Source organism: Lonchura striata, chromosome 5 (genome assembly GCF_050655825.1).
Source record: "Lonchura striata isolate lonStrDom1 chromosome 5, ASM5065582v1, whole genome shotgun sequence".
NCBI classification, from domain to species: domain Eukaryota; kingdom Metazoa; phylum Chordata; class Aves; order Passeriformes; family Estrildidae; genus Lonchura; species Lonchura striata.
Genome location: NC_140707.1, coordinates 33643812 through 33661652, shown reverse-complemented (window position 1 = coordinate 33661652; position 17841 = coordinate 33643812). Strand labels below are relative to the sequence as shown.

The following is a 17841-nucleotide window of genomic DNA, read 5'->3' as shown; positions in this document are numbered from 1 at the left end:
CAAAATAGACTCTTAACACTCGACTTCTCCATCTCTGCAAAACCTTTTTCTTCTGCTCCTACATAAAAGAAGATCTTCAAGCAGTAGCCTCTCTCCACAGTAGAATCAGGCTTCTCTTGAGTTCACTACCAAGCAGTTGCAACTACAGTGAAAAAATATATATAAATCATTCTCCAAGGAGGAAAAATACTGCAGGGTCAGTGTTTTGCAGACCAAAAAAGAGACAGAAGACAAATGCTGTTACTTGTACTTACTACACATCAGTCCCATGCTGGATGTGTATTTAACTACAACAGCCAGCCAGCTCCCAAGCTTGTGGCTTGGCAGTAAACAGCTGTCAGGACTACAGTGTGCTTGAATACCCTCTATCTGTTCAAGTGCTGACCCTGATGCTAAAACAGAAACCAGGGGCAGTTGGATGGCTCCCAAGAATGCTGATACTTGCAGAAGAACCATCACAATAACCAAGCAACATGTACCAAGTAGATAGGCAGGTGGTACTGCTGACTTGCCTGGCAGCGAACTAGGGACTTATTGCTACAAAAATCATGCGCAAAATGTTATATTAATATTCAGGAGGCCAAACAGACAAAGAGAAGTGTTGGAGTGCCATTTGATAGGCTGGATACATTAGGCCCACACAGCCAACACTAGCTAGTTCTAACACCCAGCATGCAGGAATAGTTCAGCATCTGACACAGAAGAGCAAAAAAGGCCATTTTCTAGTCTGCAGGCACCAAACCTCACAGGCCACTTTGAAGTTTGTGGATCAGCCAGATCAATGTGCAATAGTTGTTTCTCTGTCCTCAGCCTAGCTTTAAAAGTCAGCCTGCACTGACAAATAGCATCATCTCACCTGTGTCTGCACATAGTCCCACGCATCCTGCAAGTTCCTCTTCTCTTCATCCGAAGGATCATAATTCTCAATCAGATCTACAACTATGTCGGACAACTCAACTTTCAACTGGCGAGAAAAAAAGAGGCAGGAGAGTTAGATTATCAATTCTTGTAGCCTTTTCTTTGGTGTTTCAGATACATATATAAAGCTACAGTCGCTCATAAAAGCTGACTGCAAATAGTTAACAAGTACAGGTAAGGTTGCTGCTGCTGCAACAGCCAAAGCACCAGCAAATCCTTGCCCCGGCTTCTAGGGGAAAGCTACAAACCAGATGAGCAGTAAGGAACCAGACCAGGTATGGTCATCCTGCTAAGACACAAGGCTGAACAACTAACTGCCTGCTCCAGACAAGACAGATGTGCAAGATAAGTGCAAGCTGAAGGACAACACTGCCTGAAGGACTCACAGGTTGTGTTTCTAACTTCTAACATTTATTCTCTGCAGGCGAGACCCTGGTCCAGGATCTCTGCCACTGCAATTCATCTCCACTGCTCAAGGAAGGTGTAAGCCACTCTGCTCATGAATGCAGATGGGTTTTCTGATACACAGCTGATGAAAACTTGCCTTTTTCACAAGGTGTTGATCTACCTCTCCCCAAACTCCCACAAGTGCTGTTTCTATATTAAGACAGGAAGTATTACAACTACCTAAACTGCTCATTAACAGTCTTATCACAAAGTTCAGGTGTATCAAATCATTTCCTCTTCCAGAAATATTTACAACACCTTTCAGTTTGATGAGAGGGGCAAGTTACCACCTGGCAGACTCCTTCACCTTCGTCCTCCCACCTCCTTCCGAAGCTCTTCTTAGCCAGTCTGTACATGAGGACTGCTAAGGACAGACCCAGATGCACAAGAGATTGAAGAAAAGTGCCATTACACTGCCCGAGGGATAGGATAGAGTTACATTAGTCTAAGCACCAGGATGTTTTCATCCCACATATTATGCTTTTGACTGTGGTGCTACAGCATATTTCAAATCAGCGGAAATGGGTTTTCTCTTTTCTTCTACTATCAAGCATTTTCAATGACCATGGCAAATACCAGGACACTCAGCAAGAGGAAGCACTGCCTACTGTTGAGAGAAGCTTCTCTACATCAGCAACTCTTCTTCCTAGGAAAACTGCAGCTCAGTTCACTGGGATCAGCTATGTCAGGCCAGATGGATGGCAGCTGCATGATCTTTCTTCTCATGATGTCTATCTCTTCCCCTTTTAATTACTTCACTTCCCCTTTTCCTTCCCTTCAAATCAAGGCAACCTGACCTGGTTCTCACTAATGAGATTTGCCTTGGCTGCTGCCATAAGCCTTATCAGTTACTGAACCTCTGAGTTCCCACCCTGACCCCTTCTGCACACTGCTGCTCCACATGCAGAGGGAGGCAAGGAGAGCTGGGTTTGTTTTCCTGCCCTGGGCCCATCCAGCCCCTAAGTTATTGGGTCAGATGGAGCCTAGTGCCACTTCTGCAAGAATTCCAGGACCCCACCACAAGCAGACAGGACTTGAACTTGATGTCCCCAACCACAGCTACATAGGGAAGTTGTATGTCTGCTTTTAGTCTTACAAAAGAACAGGAAAGAAGTCCTGCAAACAGCTCTTGTTTCAAAAAGTGAGGCATTTCAAATTAAAGAAAAAAAAATCAGGTATTCCCAGGTGTTTTAGCAAACAATCTGAGAGAGGGGAAATATTATGCAAACAATGGCACAGTTCTGGAGCCACACAAGCAGCTTGCTTGTGGGTTTAACCCATAGAGAAGGCCAAAAGAAAACACAGGCATCTACAGCCGTTCACCCTTAAGCACCTGGCAGAGGAAAACCAAAAGAGCAACAAGCCAGAAAGGCACATGGAACATGGAGGCTTTCAACGTCCTAACCATCTCCACCCATTTAAAGCTATCAGGACTTAGCCCTGTGTGAGACACGAGTGCTTCAGGAAATGGCTACCCTTGCTTTCAGGGCTTCTTGTGCCTTCCCAGCACCAGCAAGCCCAGTGTCAGAAGGCACAATCCCACCACCTCAAAAGCAGGGGCACTTAGATCCTTAGATCCCAAAGCCACAGATCACTGCCAGAAAGCAGCAAGGCTATTAGTCTCCCACCACATGAGCTACTGAAGAGGGAGATGGGGAAAGCTGAATGCCAGAGGCAAAACCAGGTCTTTGATCACATAATGGATTGTGCAGGCTTCTTCCCCTATCAGACACTGCCAGTCATCTATCTTGTTCCCGTCAGATGCAAGCTAGATCCTTCCCTCAGCACTTATTAGCATCTAGCCTGCACACAAAAGCAGGCTCAAAAAACAGGAGGGAGCTCTCCTCTGCCTTGTCACTTCAGATTCTGAAACTCATGCATAGTCCATAGCCCCAGACAAGTCGCTGCATGCAATCACACAGGCCTGTTTGCTGCAAACAATAGCTAGCAAGAAGGGCTATTCCCAAAACACCCCCGTTCTTCTTTACTCAAGGCACTTAGAGCCAAGCTGCACAGAATTGTGTGAACTAGGCCAAGAGAGAACTTGCCCAGGCTCTCACACGTTTAGGGGCTTGTGATCCACTAGATGTAGGTAAGTAGCAACATTCAGTTCACAAAGCAGAACATAATTTGCATCATTTGTGATGTTACTATGTTGCTGTCCATTAAAAAAACCCCACCCCACAGTTTCAGTCAACAACAAACGTAGGGAAACAAATCTTGCATCAGCATCCTCCCAGAAGTACTGGGCAATTCCAGTCTGAAGGGGCATTCCTCTAACAATGCCCATGGGAGAGGCAAAGCAGCAGCCTTCCTGTCAGAGGTTCAGCCTTTTACAGTCACACTAACTCTATTTCAGTATACTTTCATTTGTCAGTGTGGGGGAGGGTTTTGACACCAAAATGCAACAGACATGCCAACAATAACTTCAAGTGAATCCACAGAAATAAATACTTCAGTTACAAGTGAAGGAGTGAGTATCACCTTGCTACATTCTGGACCCAAAATCTTTTCCCTCTCTCTTGTTGTTCCCTGTTTTATATCTAACCAAGTTCCTGAAGTCAGAAAGAAATAAACACAAAGAACACAATAGATATCTGGGGACTGGCTGTGGAGCAGTTTCAGTGTGCCTCACTACGCTCCCAGCTGCCCTGGGATGACGTACAGCCAGTGAAGCAGAGCGACTTGCACAGTAGCACTGAAGCACAGCCCCAAACCACTGCGCTGGAGGTTGCAGCCAAGACCTTCCTCAAACAGTTTTCCTTAGTGCTCTAGGCAGGTACTTTGGAGGATCCCTGAAAAGAGAATGGCTCTAGAAGAGCTTTTCCATTAATTTTGTTCATTAGGGACTGAACAGGAGCATGTGTTCAAAGCCCAGCTTCCCTGACCATTCTCCCAGTCTCTAAAAGTGATGATCTCAGCCATGCCAGCTGCAACAGCTCTGCAAAACAACCCCCAGCACTTTTAAACTCTCCCTGGTCTGATGAGGTTTAAATGAAGAGCTACAGCTTAAAAGCCGGAGTTTCCTAGAGTAGATTGGCATCTGGAGGAGAAATGCTAACAGAGGTACAGAATTTCCTGGTGTGAAGTCACATTTCCCCATTGCAGGGGAATGCCCATCCCCACACCTCCGTATCTGCATTAGTCAGAGCTGTTTGTTGAGAATTATCTTTACACTCCAGTTTTAGTCACTGTTTTAGTTTCTCCTTCAGCTTCTGCCAGCCCAGAGAGCAAGCTACAGTCACACCACATTTGGCAAGGAACCCAGACAACAGCTGCTCAGTCACCACAGTACAAAGCTTACATTTATTATGCTGGTGGCAGGCACCTTCCCCCTGCCCCAAACTTCTCCACCAGGCCCCATCCATAACTTCCTCAACTGCTCTGCTTTCTGTAACCATCTAGCTAAGGAGCTAGCTTAGGAGAGGCAAGCACAGCCATACAAGTTACCCACAACTTGTACCAGAAGCCAATAGTGACCCCACAGCTATAACTTGTTTCCACTGCATAAATGTGGCTCCCATTTTAGCTCTCAAGTAGCTGAAGGCCTGATCAGGCATTTCCTTGGCCAGGGAACCTATACTCATGATGGATTGTTGCATTGCACTTAGGCAACTCAAAAACAGGTAGCTCCCTTTTACATTACGAAGCATGTTGGAGCTCTAGAAAACCCACTGTGAAACTGCCTTCCTGACAAAGGGATCCACTTCAAAACATTAAACCACTTTGCTTTAAACTCCAGCTGTAGAATAGTAATCATCAGATATTTGGGTTTGCTCCTGGGGAAAGAGGACAGCTCTTCCAAGAAGAGTTCTACTCCCAGATGCAGAAAGACTGAAAGGACAGAACAAGATGGCACAAGGAGGAAGACCAGTCAAAAAGGTTGGTAACTCCTCAAGGCACCAGGGATGGCAACATGTAGTATAATCACTGCTACTAGATGCTCAAATAGCTGTCTACAGCAGGATCGAGAGAAGGTGTGGTCTAGAGCATTTTAGGACTTTTTTTTTTTTTCTTACTGTTTCCACTACCCGAAAATAAAGCCTGCATACCAAATAAAGCTTCATAATTCTTGAGAAAGCAGCACTATTGAGGCAGACACAGAAAAATCAAACAGCAAAGCTATTGAGCTGGGGTAGAGGAAAGGAGAATCCTGTTATGCCTGCTAACAGGATAGCCCAATTTGGAAGAAATAGTTTCTAGGTATCACCCTTCTCCCAAGCCAAGACCAAGGAAAAGACGCACAGTAACAAAGACTTACCTTTTCTTTCTGGAAGTAGATGACCAGTGCAGCAGCAATCTGAGCTAAGAGGATTACCATCAGGCAGGTGAAGTACTGGAAACAAAAAACAATAGGTGATCACTGTCAGTCTTTAGAAACGTCTGTATAAAAAAATTAATAAAATTTCATATACAAGAGAAATCACAACATGAGCTAACACCTTTTTGCCTGCAGACAAACTCTGCTACCAGCAATGCTTTCCCAGGAAAAGGCTGGGACCAATGCCAGATCAGTGCACTTCAGGACTTCTCCCATTAGGCCAACAGAAAGCCTTCAGGAAGGAAAGGGTTTACATGCACTCTCTGCTTGTGTCATCTCAACTGGGACTCTCTCCCACATCCAACTCCATTCACAGACCATTCTGGCCTCAATCAATCAGCTGGACTCTGCCTACCTCAAAAACAGAAAACAAAGAGTCAATTTTGCAAACCTAACTTTTAATGTATTTTTTAATAAAAATAAATTACCCTTTAAAAACATGCTATTTAATTTGAGGACCTAAATTTAAGATTTACCAGCAAACTGTTGAGGTTGCCTTTAAATGGTGGCAGCTACTATTGCTAGACAAGGAGACGCTGCTAATACCAGGACACACAGTATGTGCCATACTGTGTTTCCAATACCTATGTGCTCTGAATAAGATGGAGTCATGTAGCAGGCTGAGGTGGATAGATCATGGCTAGAAAGCTTCCTATAGATGAACTGCTTGAAGAGAGTTCCTGACATACATTCCTAGTTGGGTCTCTCAACTTTTGCACTTTCCACAGATGTGACGTAGCAGGACACTGTCACTCTAACCCTTTTCTTTCACTGCCCTTGGAAATTGCTCTTCCACCACTGAGAGCACAGTACCAACTGAGAAGTCAGGGTGAGGGGGACAGGGTACATTTCTCAGCTGGTAGTCCTCAACCCACTGTGTGCAGAAAGTGTCAGTGACAGCCTTTCTCATTCACACTTCTGAGCTCATTGTCAGTAATGCCTAAGAAGCTCTGCTTCAGTCTGATGACTGCTGGAGAATTTAATGTGTGCAAATTAAGAACTAGATCTAAGTGGACCTAGCAGAAATAACATCCCCAGGAGACCAAAACCCCATCTACAATCCAACAGATATTTTGCAGGAGATGTATTCAAGGTTGGCTCTAAAACAGGCATGAATACTCTCACCAGACCCAAGAGACATCGGATTTCATTGACAGCTCCAAGACAGCCCAGGAACCCCATCAGCATGGTAAGAGCCCCAACACCGATGAGGATGTATGCACCAGTCTTCAGGGAGGGAGATGACATCTCTGTAGGAGCCAGGAAAGGGAACAACATTAGTTACTGACAAAAAAATATGTCTGCCATCACCAATTATAGAAACGTCTCCATATCTAGTGATGATTGTCTGTCTGCTCCAAACAGGCTGCACAGTTGTATGCCTAACACGGTGACAGATAAATGCTTCTGTATGAGGAAAGTAGATGAAAGTAGACTTAAAAGCCATCCTGCAGGTCTCCAGAGTATGGAAGACTCAAGGTCACTTCAAACAGAAGAATTTTGTTTTAAGAAAGTTATCTCCTTACTGGAATTCTACTCCCTCATGAATGTACATCAAGTAACAGTAATATAAAAGATGATCTAATCTATAACTACTGTCTGTTTGCTTCAATTCCCTTTGCTATCTTCAGGGAAACTTTCTTCCAAGTCCTAAACCTCCTTTTTAGATAGTGCTTCAAAGTGAAAAGGCTATTTCTTGTCGTAGCCATTCCTTTTCACTTATCCACTTGCAGTCAACACTGGGACAAACCAACTCTATGGACTGAAACATGCAACAAGCTACAGCTAGTGTTGAGTACAGATGATGCGACAGGATACTTAGCAAATCTGGGTTGAATGGCTTGTGGCCAGGTTCTTACCACAGGCTGCTTCAGCACCTGTGCATGACACCCTGCAAACAGATGCTATTCCAGGATCAAAACAGATATAACACTCAAATTAGCTACTTTTACAAATCCTCCTAGATATCCCCTGCTATTGTTTCAAATGTCTGTGCTTTTGAATGCTCAAAGGTTTTTCAAGTTTAGGTCAGATTATTTCAGACATGCTGGTAATGTCAGCTCTCTCCCCTCAGCATTTAGTACTGCAAGCAACAGAAGAAAATCTCTTACATTTGAGTTGGTCAGCTGACTATTTCTTGCATTACAGCACAAAATTTGAAGAGCTACTCTGTCTAGAAACAATAACTAGAAACCTCATTTATCACTAAGAGACATTCCTATATCTGCAAGCTACAGAATGTAGGGGAATTCTGGATGTCCAGTGATTAATGAAAATAACATTTTTAGAGCTCAGCATTTAGTTTCCTGATCTAAGGAAGTCTCAGGAGGCAAACTTCCTCTGAGCTCCTCCTGAAATATGTTAAAGGAGAATAATCAAGTCCAGACTGATACTCTCCCCCTCTAATATATACTTCCCCCTGCTTCTGATACCTGGCACAAGCCACCAGCTTCCAAACTTTTTTCCCTAAAACATGCTGAACAGAAGAAAGCTCAGTTATCAAGAAGTGAAGCAGATCCACTTGCCACACAGGTCACTGCAGCCAGCTCTCCCTGGCTGGACATATGCCACAAACCCCAGGATCCTGCTTCCTCACCAGTCCTGTGACTCTTGCTGTGCAGGTTACACGCTGATACTGCAAAGCATTTACTGGAGCAGCAGCCTTACAGGAGTGGCCTTCACAAATCTACCCTATTCCCTCCCTCAAAATCAGCTCTGCTATCATGCAAGTCAGTGTTCAAGTGCCCAGGTTGCAGCACGTCCACAGTGCTGGAAAGCAGCTGCTTCGTCAAGTTCCCATTAGAAGAAGAAAAAGGTACTTCCAACTCAAAAGCCCCTTGGAGAATTGATAGTGTCAGGGGACAAGGTCAAGTTCCCATTAGAAGAAGAGAAAGGTACTTCAAACTCAAAAGCCCATTGGAGAATTGACAGTGTCAGGGGACAAGAGCTACACTCACAGTTCTCATCTGCAATAGTCTTGTCTTGCAGACGAAGGCCCTGAGAGCATTCAACTCCGGCTTGCTTGCCGTCACTCCGTGTTTTTCCCTGCGCTGGGCAGGCAGCCAAGCAAGTACAACAGGCTCCTTTGGCAGCAGCCGGGTGCCCTCCCTGATGCCTAGGTTACTAAAGCAGAGGGAAAGAGGGGCAAGGCATGGGAAAGGAAGTGAGGGGGCAGGGAGAGAGCTGATACTGGAAATCTCCAGGAAGCAAACTAAATTCTTAAATGCTCTGTTAGCAGAGATTCCGAGTACATGGGAAGAAACAGCTAAGTTCAGGGACTTCTCCCTCCACAAGTGGCAGTAACACCCTTCAACCTGAGGGAATCAGCTGCTGAGCCACTGGTACTAAGCACACCCCAGACTGTGAGGGGTACTGCAAACAGCCAGGCCATGATAGGCTCCATTTAGGCTGCATGCACTGCTTCTGCTCATGCCCCCACTTTATTAACCAACACCCCTTGCTGTGCTTCTTGATGTTCTAGTACTGCAGTAGCAAGCCAGATGCCACACAGCACAATAGCAGAGTAAGGAGCAGCATCTGCATGTGTGGTATTAGCAGGGGTATCTTCTCCATCCAGCACCTTTCCAACCAGGTCAGAGTGCTCAGCAGGACATGGGAGATAAAGCCCTTTGCAGAATCAGTGTAGCTGGGAACAGGGCTTATGAACACCATTAGTGTTCACTCCCCACATGCAGGCAGCCCTCCTGCACTGTCTGAAGCTGGTGCCCAACTCAGCAATTCTCAAGGTAGTGAAAACAAGTAACCAGAGCCACCAAGCAGAAAAGTTTGAAGTGTTTCTATGAAAGAGTTCAAAGGAAGCAGAGATTGTGAAAGAGCTGAGATACTCATTTGCTGAAAGCCCACTTACAGTCCTCTGAAGTCCAGATTCTGCTAAGCCAGCTCACTTTTTGGTTTTTGCAGAAAGCAGACCCTTGGTTAAGACTCAAGTCAAAGTTTGTGGCTGACTTTAGGGAAAGAAAGCTAAGCCCCTTGCACAAAACAGAACACTTCTGATGCCCATGGTAAGTCTCATCAAGCATAATCAAGAGGATGTTTTAGCAGTCAAAGCACTTCACACACCCTCCCCCCCACCAAGTCTGCGTCCTCTACTGCTTAGCAACAAACATATAATCTCCTTTCAATGTACATGAAGCAGCAATAAAACCAGGTACTTACTTTCTTTGGCATTTAAAACATTTAAATTGAAATAGATCATTACAGAAAGAAAGCAGTGAAGAACTCACAGCAAAACGGCATTAAGGCATTGGGGACCTTTGCACATTATGGTAATAAGGAAATTGTTGTGAAAACACAAAGCATGCAATGAAAACAGGATGAAATACTAGCCCCTGTGTTTAAGACGAAATATTTGGATTGTTGGTTGAAGAGGAGTAGTCTCATGCAGTCTGACCCTGGTGTTTCAATAAACAAGACTAAGGAATGCTGTGTCTCCAGGGCTGCTGCTTTTCACTGTGTCCCTGATAACAATCCCATCTTGCTAAACACCATGTTACTGCTCAGGCTACAGACCATAGCAAAAGTATGCTACGACAGACTGCACAGAAGTATTGCTGTTCCTAGACAACACCATGGTCAAACACAGTCCCAGAATAGAGCCAATTCAGAAACAGAGCCAATTTAGAAAAAGAAGGAAGATGAAATACAGTCTTACGTAGAACTGCAATGAAACTCGTTTTGTCGGCCAGAATCCATATTCCAAATCCCAGGATCACAGCACCCAGGATCTGAAAGAGCAAGAACAAAACATACATGGTTTTGTGTAAGTTATAAGCTTAGATAAATAAGAGGAGGCAGTCACTATTATCCATACTTCCAGTTTAAATACAATCATTCCTTTGCTGTTCCCACCCATCTCCCCTATGGTACTCCTCCCAGAGTAAACAGGATTAGCACAACTCCAGGAAGAATGTCTCAGCCAACTGCACAGGAGCCCCAGGATCTGCTTGGCAACTTTTCACACAGTATTTTAATAGTACATAACATTGTATAGGAGGACATTCAAAACAGTTTGAGGAAGAGACATCCTGCTGCTAGAACATTGTTGTCAGAAGTGAAAGGTAAGTGCATTGCTTCTGTGAAGAACCAAGGAAAGACAAACACAGGATTTAAAATATTTTTTAAAATAAAGAAACCCAAGAAGCTTGGTCCCTACTTTCTGGCAGAACACCTGAGCCTCAGCAGAGTCAAGAGTTATGAAACATTAGCCATGGCCTCTGCCTTGCTCACCACACAGTCTTATGTAGGGCAAGGATTAGTAGAGCGATAGGTCCCTGTAGGACTCAGCTGAATCCAGACACTGAATTCAGTAGCCAAGAAATGCATACATTTCCCCATCTCACTTTGAAAGTTGGGGGGAAGCATGCTCTGTTTTAGCCTTCATGCATCAGCAAATCTTCAGGTTTGATAAGAAACTGAAACTTTTTCTGTTCAGCCAACTAAGACTGGAAAACACTTGTGCAAAGGTCCAAAATAGGCTTTGAAGAAACAAGGAGTGGACAAGAATTGCAAGTCAACTGCAAGCAGCTGTCCTCACATCAGCAGGATTTCAAGATAGGATGAAGTGAAATAAACAAACAGGGCCAAAGAGAGATTGCAATTCTGTGCTTCATTATATAACGTTTTAATACTTGGGAGACATGGAAAATGCCAAGCCACCAGCCAAAGCAAGCTGGCAGAGAGGGTTGTATGGACAGGCATTGGCTCCACACTTTGAAAGTTTACTAGGCTTCAGCTGCTCATACAAAGAAGCTTTTCTGAACAAAGATAAAGCCACAGTCTGAAATAAGCTGCTTGCAAGCTTTCCTGTCTTGGCAGAAGGTGCATCATGTAGTTAGCTCTGGGGACAGCATCAGAAAGTCATCAAGCAAGTTCCCCTCTACGAAGCATACTGACTCAGCTACAGAAAGCATGTAGCTGCTGTATCCCAGAAAAAAAGAATTCCCCTTTGTCTAATGTCCCAACATGCTGCCCACAATCCTCAGTCTGCTGATCAAGCTAGAAAGGCACACTGAACATGCAACAGCTGTGACACCTAAAAAATTCCTCTCAAACTTGGTAGTACCAAGAACTGTTGAACTGACAGTTTAAGGCAGTCTCGTATTTCAACTATAGTTTTAAAAAAACATTTGTTTTAGCAGATGCTAACTGGGCTGTATGTGACATCCCTTTTGGTTCACTGACCCTGATATGTCACCTAAGTTTTGCTGTTGCTGACAAAACACAGAAGGGCTGCTGAGCAGAGTTCCTGGGAAGTAATTTGTTATGAGGTGCTCAGATCATCCAAGGCCTGTTTTCACTCTGATCTTTGCTCCAGTCCACAACTTGTGCATTTGCCAGGAGCTGCTATGGAAAACACTACAAGGGGATGGCAGGGAGACAATAACTACAGGCAAGGAGAAAACACTGTCCCATTAACAAGAGTGTATTTACTTCTTAGCAGGATAATACCTCTGCTTAGCATCTTCAGGAGTTTGCATTGCATAGCAAGGCTGTTTCTGCAACTGGCTTGGCTTCAGACCTTCCATAGAAGGAATCACATCTGCTTTCCATGTAGTTTAATTCCTCTGTTCCACTGCTGTAAACTTCTGAAGTGGGGAACAGATGTCTCCCCTCCTCCCTGCGGGGTGGAGGTTTCACCCCAGTTTCAGCAAAATGTCCTTCTACACCTAAGCCAGAAGAATGCAGATCCCTCATTACAGGGTCAGCAGTTCCCCATAGAGAGGTAGTCAAGAGGGGTTTGGAAAATCTAAGCTGTGATGAAGCTGACTCATCTTGCTGGAAAGAGCAGCTGGGGGTTCCCAGCTTTCTTTCCTCAGCACTGCTTTCCTTCATGCTCAGATTGGGTGATGTAACACTGAACCTGGCACAAGGGTCAACAGAAAGGCTCTAAAACTCCAGGCTTTGCTTTAGGTAGCAGCCTTCTGCTGCACTTACTGAAGGATTAGAAGCAGGACAGTTATATATTCCACACAAATAGTTTCCAGAGACTATTAAACTTGTCTTGCAGAGCTGTCTTCCCTTTAAGGAGAAGCATGTGCTGCAGCACGTGCCTGCTAGCCAAGGAGGCAGACATGTTAAATTCTGATTAGGAAACTAAGATTATACTCCAATCTTATCTGGTATCTTTTCTAGCAATCAGTCCAAGTAACCTTCTTCCCTTCAACCAAAGCAGGTCAAACCCCTCCCTGAAGTAAAACTCCAAGACTGCAAAATACCACTAAGTCCCTGAACTACTTCAGCTGTAGCAAGCGACCTTCTCACAGGTCTTGAGCTGTAGAGAAATGCTATTTCAATGACTAATTTCTAAAAAGAGTCACCAGCATGCCTCAAAAGGCTTCAGCCATCAGCAAGACTGAAGAACACACTTTTAACCAGCAAGGGCTGGCCTACATGGCGTGCAATCACATAGGCTCAGCTCAAGGTCCAGAGCAGACACAGGGCTCTGTCAGCAGCATTGGTGCTCACCTTTGCTCAAGCACTCTCCTCACAACAGCTTCAGGAAACCAGCACAAGGCATTCAAAACCTGTCTGTACTGACAGCTCACAGCAACCCAATACAAGCAGTTTCTCTGCTAGATCAATATAGCTCTACCACACTGCATAAGCTCAAGAATCACCAACTCAGACCTTGAACAACAATTCACTCTCCCCAGTTCAGACTTTGAACAACAATAACGGAAAAACATCTCAGGTCACCTACTTCCTATGAGATGGAGAGAGTAACGTATGCCACCTTCCTCAACATCTGGCACATGCAAAAAGACAAGACAGAAGCATACTCAAAATCTTTGCTCCAGAGGAGAATCAAGCTCAGCCAGAACACAGTGGCTTTGGATACCTCACTTTGACAGAGCAGTTCAAGGGGAAGACAATGTCTGCGCTGTACAGTAGAGTTAAAGAGCTCATCTAAAGCACCTTCTCCCTTTAGTCAGCACAGACCTTCTCACAATACATCCAACCCTAAAGTTCTTACTCTCCAGGTCCACCTCAGTGAATCAGACCAGCTTTCCACAAGAGGGAGGGGCTGGATGCTACACTACAGGAGTTGACTCAGAGCAAGGTGTGCACAAGACAAAGAACAGCTACTTCCAATCACTCGCCACCCAGACAGGAATACTCAAACTGGAGGGATTCAGCACCTGCCATCCTCACAGTCTTGCAAAATACACGAAAGTGTAGCGTGGATGTGGGTCAGCCCAACAAAGCAGTTCAACTCTGCCTCCCAAGAGCATATCTCTCCCCACAGGCTACCTGCAACCATGACTGGCTCAGCAGGGGAGGAAGAGAAAGGCAGCATGGACTAAAGATGCCACAATGACCATAGACAGCATACAGCAAAAACAGTGACAGTGTTATAAGGTACAGCAATATTTCAGGCTGTCATCTGTTGGAAAGGACCAGCTTTCCCTACAGTCATCTTCCTCCTTTCCTATATGCTAGACTGGCTTTCTTGAAGAGAACTTTCTCCACACAAAGATTAGCTAATGAAGTCAGACTGAGGTTTGAGGATTAAGGAAAACTAGATAGTGGCCAGATACTGGACTTCAGAAAGACTCAAACACTGTCTTAACAAATACAGCTCTGCTTCCCAGGGTAGACTGGTAGTTATATGCCACTTAAAATTTATCACTTCTTCAGAGAGCAAAAAGCAAGCACAGTAAGCCAAGGGAAACCCAATCCAGATGTGCCTCAAGTTCATCCTATGTGCTTCCAGCACAGTGCAGTCATGCAGGAAGCAGGAGTGAAGCTGTGTGCAGGGACAGAGACCAGAAAGCAGCACTCACCTTATAATGATTCACTTCCCACCCTTCTCTCCCAGCCTGACCCCTCCTTTTCCTTACACACTGCACAAAGAATACTGATATGAGACAGGCCATTTTCCTGCTGACATGTGGAAAGATGAAACCTTGCACTTCCCCACCACACCATTCCACTGCAAGAAGGCATCACCAACAGTACCATCACTGCCCACAGGACACACAACATCTAGGCAGCAGAAAGATGCATCCAAGAACGTGTGTGGCCCTCCCAGACCCAATCTGTTCCAAAAGGAGTTAGTCTTTTGCTAAGGCTCTCACTTGAAAATAACTGCACCCAGTGGGCTGTTTTATTTCCCCAGACAAGCCTGTCCCAGTCTCCCCCACCTCCCCAACCCCATTTCAAACAGGAGACTTGGACTAATTCATCTTGTCACAAATCAAAACCAGCCATTGGGACTCAAACAAAATTAGACTTGTTCTTTGAAGCCAGGCTGGCCTATTTAAGAGGGCACTGCCATTACTTGACAGTTTTGTAGCTCTGCTGCTCAGGGACAGTTCAGCTGCTGCTCCAGATGTGTCAGAGAAAGTAGTTACAACTACTCTCCTTCCAGAAAGAACCCATAACTCCTGCTGCCGTGCTCTTGCCCCCAGTCTCCGTCCTCAGTCCCTTTCTGCCCCAGCTAGCTCTCCAATGGGGCAAGAAGGGCAAATGGAAGCACCCTCTGCTGAGCCCAGCAGGGCTTTGGAGAGTGCTCTGTGGGTCTGACAGGCGCAGCTGAATCCCACAGCATAGCAAAGAAGAGAGTCTCTTGTTAGGGGCTGAATCCAAAGGTTATTGTAGCCCAGCAGAGCCCAACACCACCTGAATAATGCCAGCTAACAAGAGCACCAGCACGGCGCTTGCAGCATCTTATATACTGAGAGGGAGGTGACTCGGTCAGCCAATGGGAGCACAAAGGGGAGTGGCTCTTGTATAGATGGACACATATGGGAACCAATGAGGGATGGAGATGGGCGGGGCCCCAGGCCCCTATCCAATCACCCGGCACCTAGGATGGAAGGTTCTGGATGTATGGGAAGGGATACCGAGTGATGGACAGGGCACCTGGGAGGGGACAAGGGAATGACTGAGCACTTTGGGGGAGGATTGACACTTGGGTAAGGCAGGAAAACTAGGGACAAACCAAGTTGAATATGGGGGTACATGGGAACGAACCATTACATTGCAAAATGATAAAACATGCAATAACACAACTCCACATCCTGCTTTCCCTTCCCAGTGCACGAATGGAGCTGTGTGCACTGGAGGCAGCAGGTGGCTACTGAGAGTAGAGCTGCTTGGCATACCTGAGACAAACACAGCAGCTCTGACATCCCCCAAATTCAGGGGTCCTCTCCATCCTTCCAAAACTGTGACCATTTTATTAAAGGAACACATTAGGCCAACATCCAGAAAAAAAATATCTTCTAGCTAACTTTGGTCCAAGCCTTCCTTCTTACTCCACAGATGCTCAAAATACTTACAAGGAACAGAAGATTAAAAAGGAAGAGGAAGTACTTGGTGACTTTTAGGCAGCCAGACCCCATCTTCTTTCACTTACAGGACCTAAGGGGAAAGCAGAGAAACAAGGAGTTATGTTACACACAGATCCTCTAGGTAGCTTCAGAGCAACACCCTTACCCTGCGCAGAGCTCTGGGTCATCTGGTGGACCTCAGAGCACATGCACAGACAGCACAGAACACCAGAGTTGCCTTTTCAGGACAGTAAAACAGGACAGCAGCAACACACTACAGTCACTGCTGCCAAGATCTTCTGGAAAGTGACACAGAGCTATCAGCAGTTACAGAAGAGATTTAATCACAAATACACTGCTAATTCCATCACTATTTACATGGACTCTGCAATAGTAGCATCAAGCAAAACACCAACCCTAGCTACTACTCCTGGTGCTGAAAAGTGATGCAAGCTACTTCAATTCCCTGACAGCAATAAAATTATGTAGCAGAAAAAGCATGTAGCTTCTGGAGCAACACAGATTATTAAACAGATTATTAAAGGCAACAGAGATTATTAAGGGCATGGAGCCCCTCTCTTATAATGACAAGCTGTGAGAGTAAAATCTCAGCCTAGAGAAGAGATGACTGAGAGGGGACCTCATCAATGTCTGTCAGTATCTGAAGAGAGGGTGTTACAGGATGAACCAGGCTCTGCCTAGTGGTGCCAAGCAACAGGACAAGAGGCAACAGGCAGAAACATGCATAGGAAGTTGCACCTGAACATGAGGAAGAACACTTTTGCTGTGCATGTGACCACACACCAGAACACACTGCCCAGAGAGGGTATGGAGTCTCCATCACTGGAGATATTCAAGAACCATCTGGATGCAATCCTGTGTCATGCTCTTGGATGACCCTACTTGAACAGGGAGGTTGGACCAGATGACCACAGTGCTCCCTTCCAACCATTCTGTGGTTCTGTCTGCTTCTCCTTCCCAGCCTAGATTTAGTTGCTTCCTACATAAAACAGAGAACTTCTAAGTTCCTCAAAATTTGCTCTATCAAGCTCCTTGCTACAAACATACCATGCCACTTTAAGAACCACCAGTCAGAGGAAGAGCAATAACAGGCTGAGGTCACCAGCCTGGCCTGGGAAGAAACAGCCCTAAGAGAGAGCAAGGTCAGCAAGGTTCTGCGCCGTCAGCCTCAGTGTACCAAGGATCACCAGAGCTCAGTCCGTTCTTTTGTTTCAATCAAAGGCTTTCGCTTAATCCTATTAAATATTTAGGTTAACCCTGGAGCTAAACTGGTATGTGGGCCTTGTTATAACTGGCTAGCCTTCCCAACAAGCAATGGTCACCCTAAAACTATCAGGAGAGACCACAAGACTGCACTCTGAGGCTCAAGCCACTGCTCTAACTTCAAGGAATGCCATGGCTGGAGACTGTGCTAAGCTCATCACTGCACAGAACCTAGCAAGCTGTTATTGAGATGAGAAACAGCAGAGATATGAAATGTCAGCCAGCTGTGCTACAGGCCGGTTTCAAACCTCGCCTGATAGCAGTCATTGCACCTAAGGAGCTCTTACTGCACAGCCAGGTTAGCAACATCTCAGTCCGTTTTTCTTCAGTTAACTCCTCATGTCAGAGGCATAAAGACAGCTGCACTCAAAAGTAGGTCCTTCAAACAAGCCATAGAAAAGTCCTGTAATAGTTTCTGGTCCATATGTATACCAAATATCAAACACACAGCATTCCCATTTTTAAGGCTCCTCAGTGCAGTCATCACCATGAGTTAGTTCTGTTCCAGCACAGATGCACTGCACAACAGCTGCATCACTACCAACCTAGGAAAAGTGAATCAAGGGTCTCTCTTAG

At 45.3% G+C, this 17841-nt stretch overlaps 1 protein-coding gene across 4 annotated transcripts in view; it reads right to left on the bottom strand.

The window, feature by feature from the left end:
• CD82 (CD82 molecule) overlaps window positions 1–17841 on the bottom strand; it is a 39483-nt gene that overhangs the window by 3983 nt on the left and 17659 nt on the right. For all 4 annotated transcript variants that reach the window (XM_085580247.1, XM_085580248.1, XM_021533228.3 and 1 more), the window contains exons 2-6: window positions 15991–16072; window positions 10359–10431; window positions 6812–6936; window positions 5627–5701; window positions 857–964 (exon numbers count right to left, since the gene is read on the bottom strand). In XM_085580247.1, the coding sequence (XP_085436373.1) occupies window positions 857–964; window positions 5627–5701; window positions 6812–6936; window positions 10359–10431; window positions 15991–16053 (444 nt within the window). In that variant the 5' untranslated portion in view covers window positions 16054–16072. The remainder of the gene's footprint in view (window positions 1–856; window positions 965–5626; window positions 5702–6811; window positions 6937–10358; window positions 10432–15990; window positions 16073–17841) is intronic.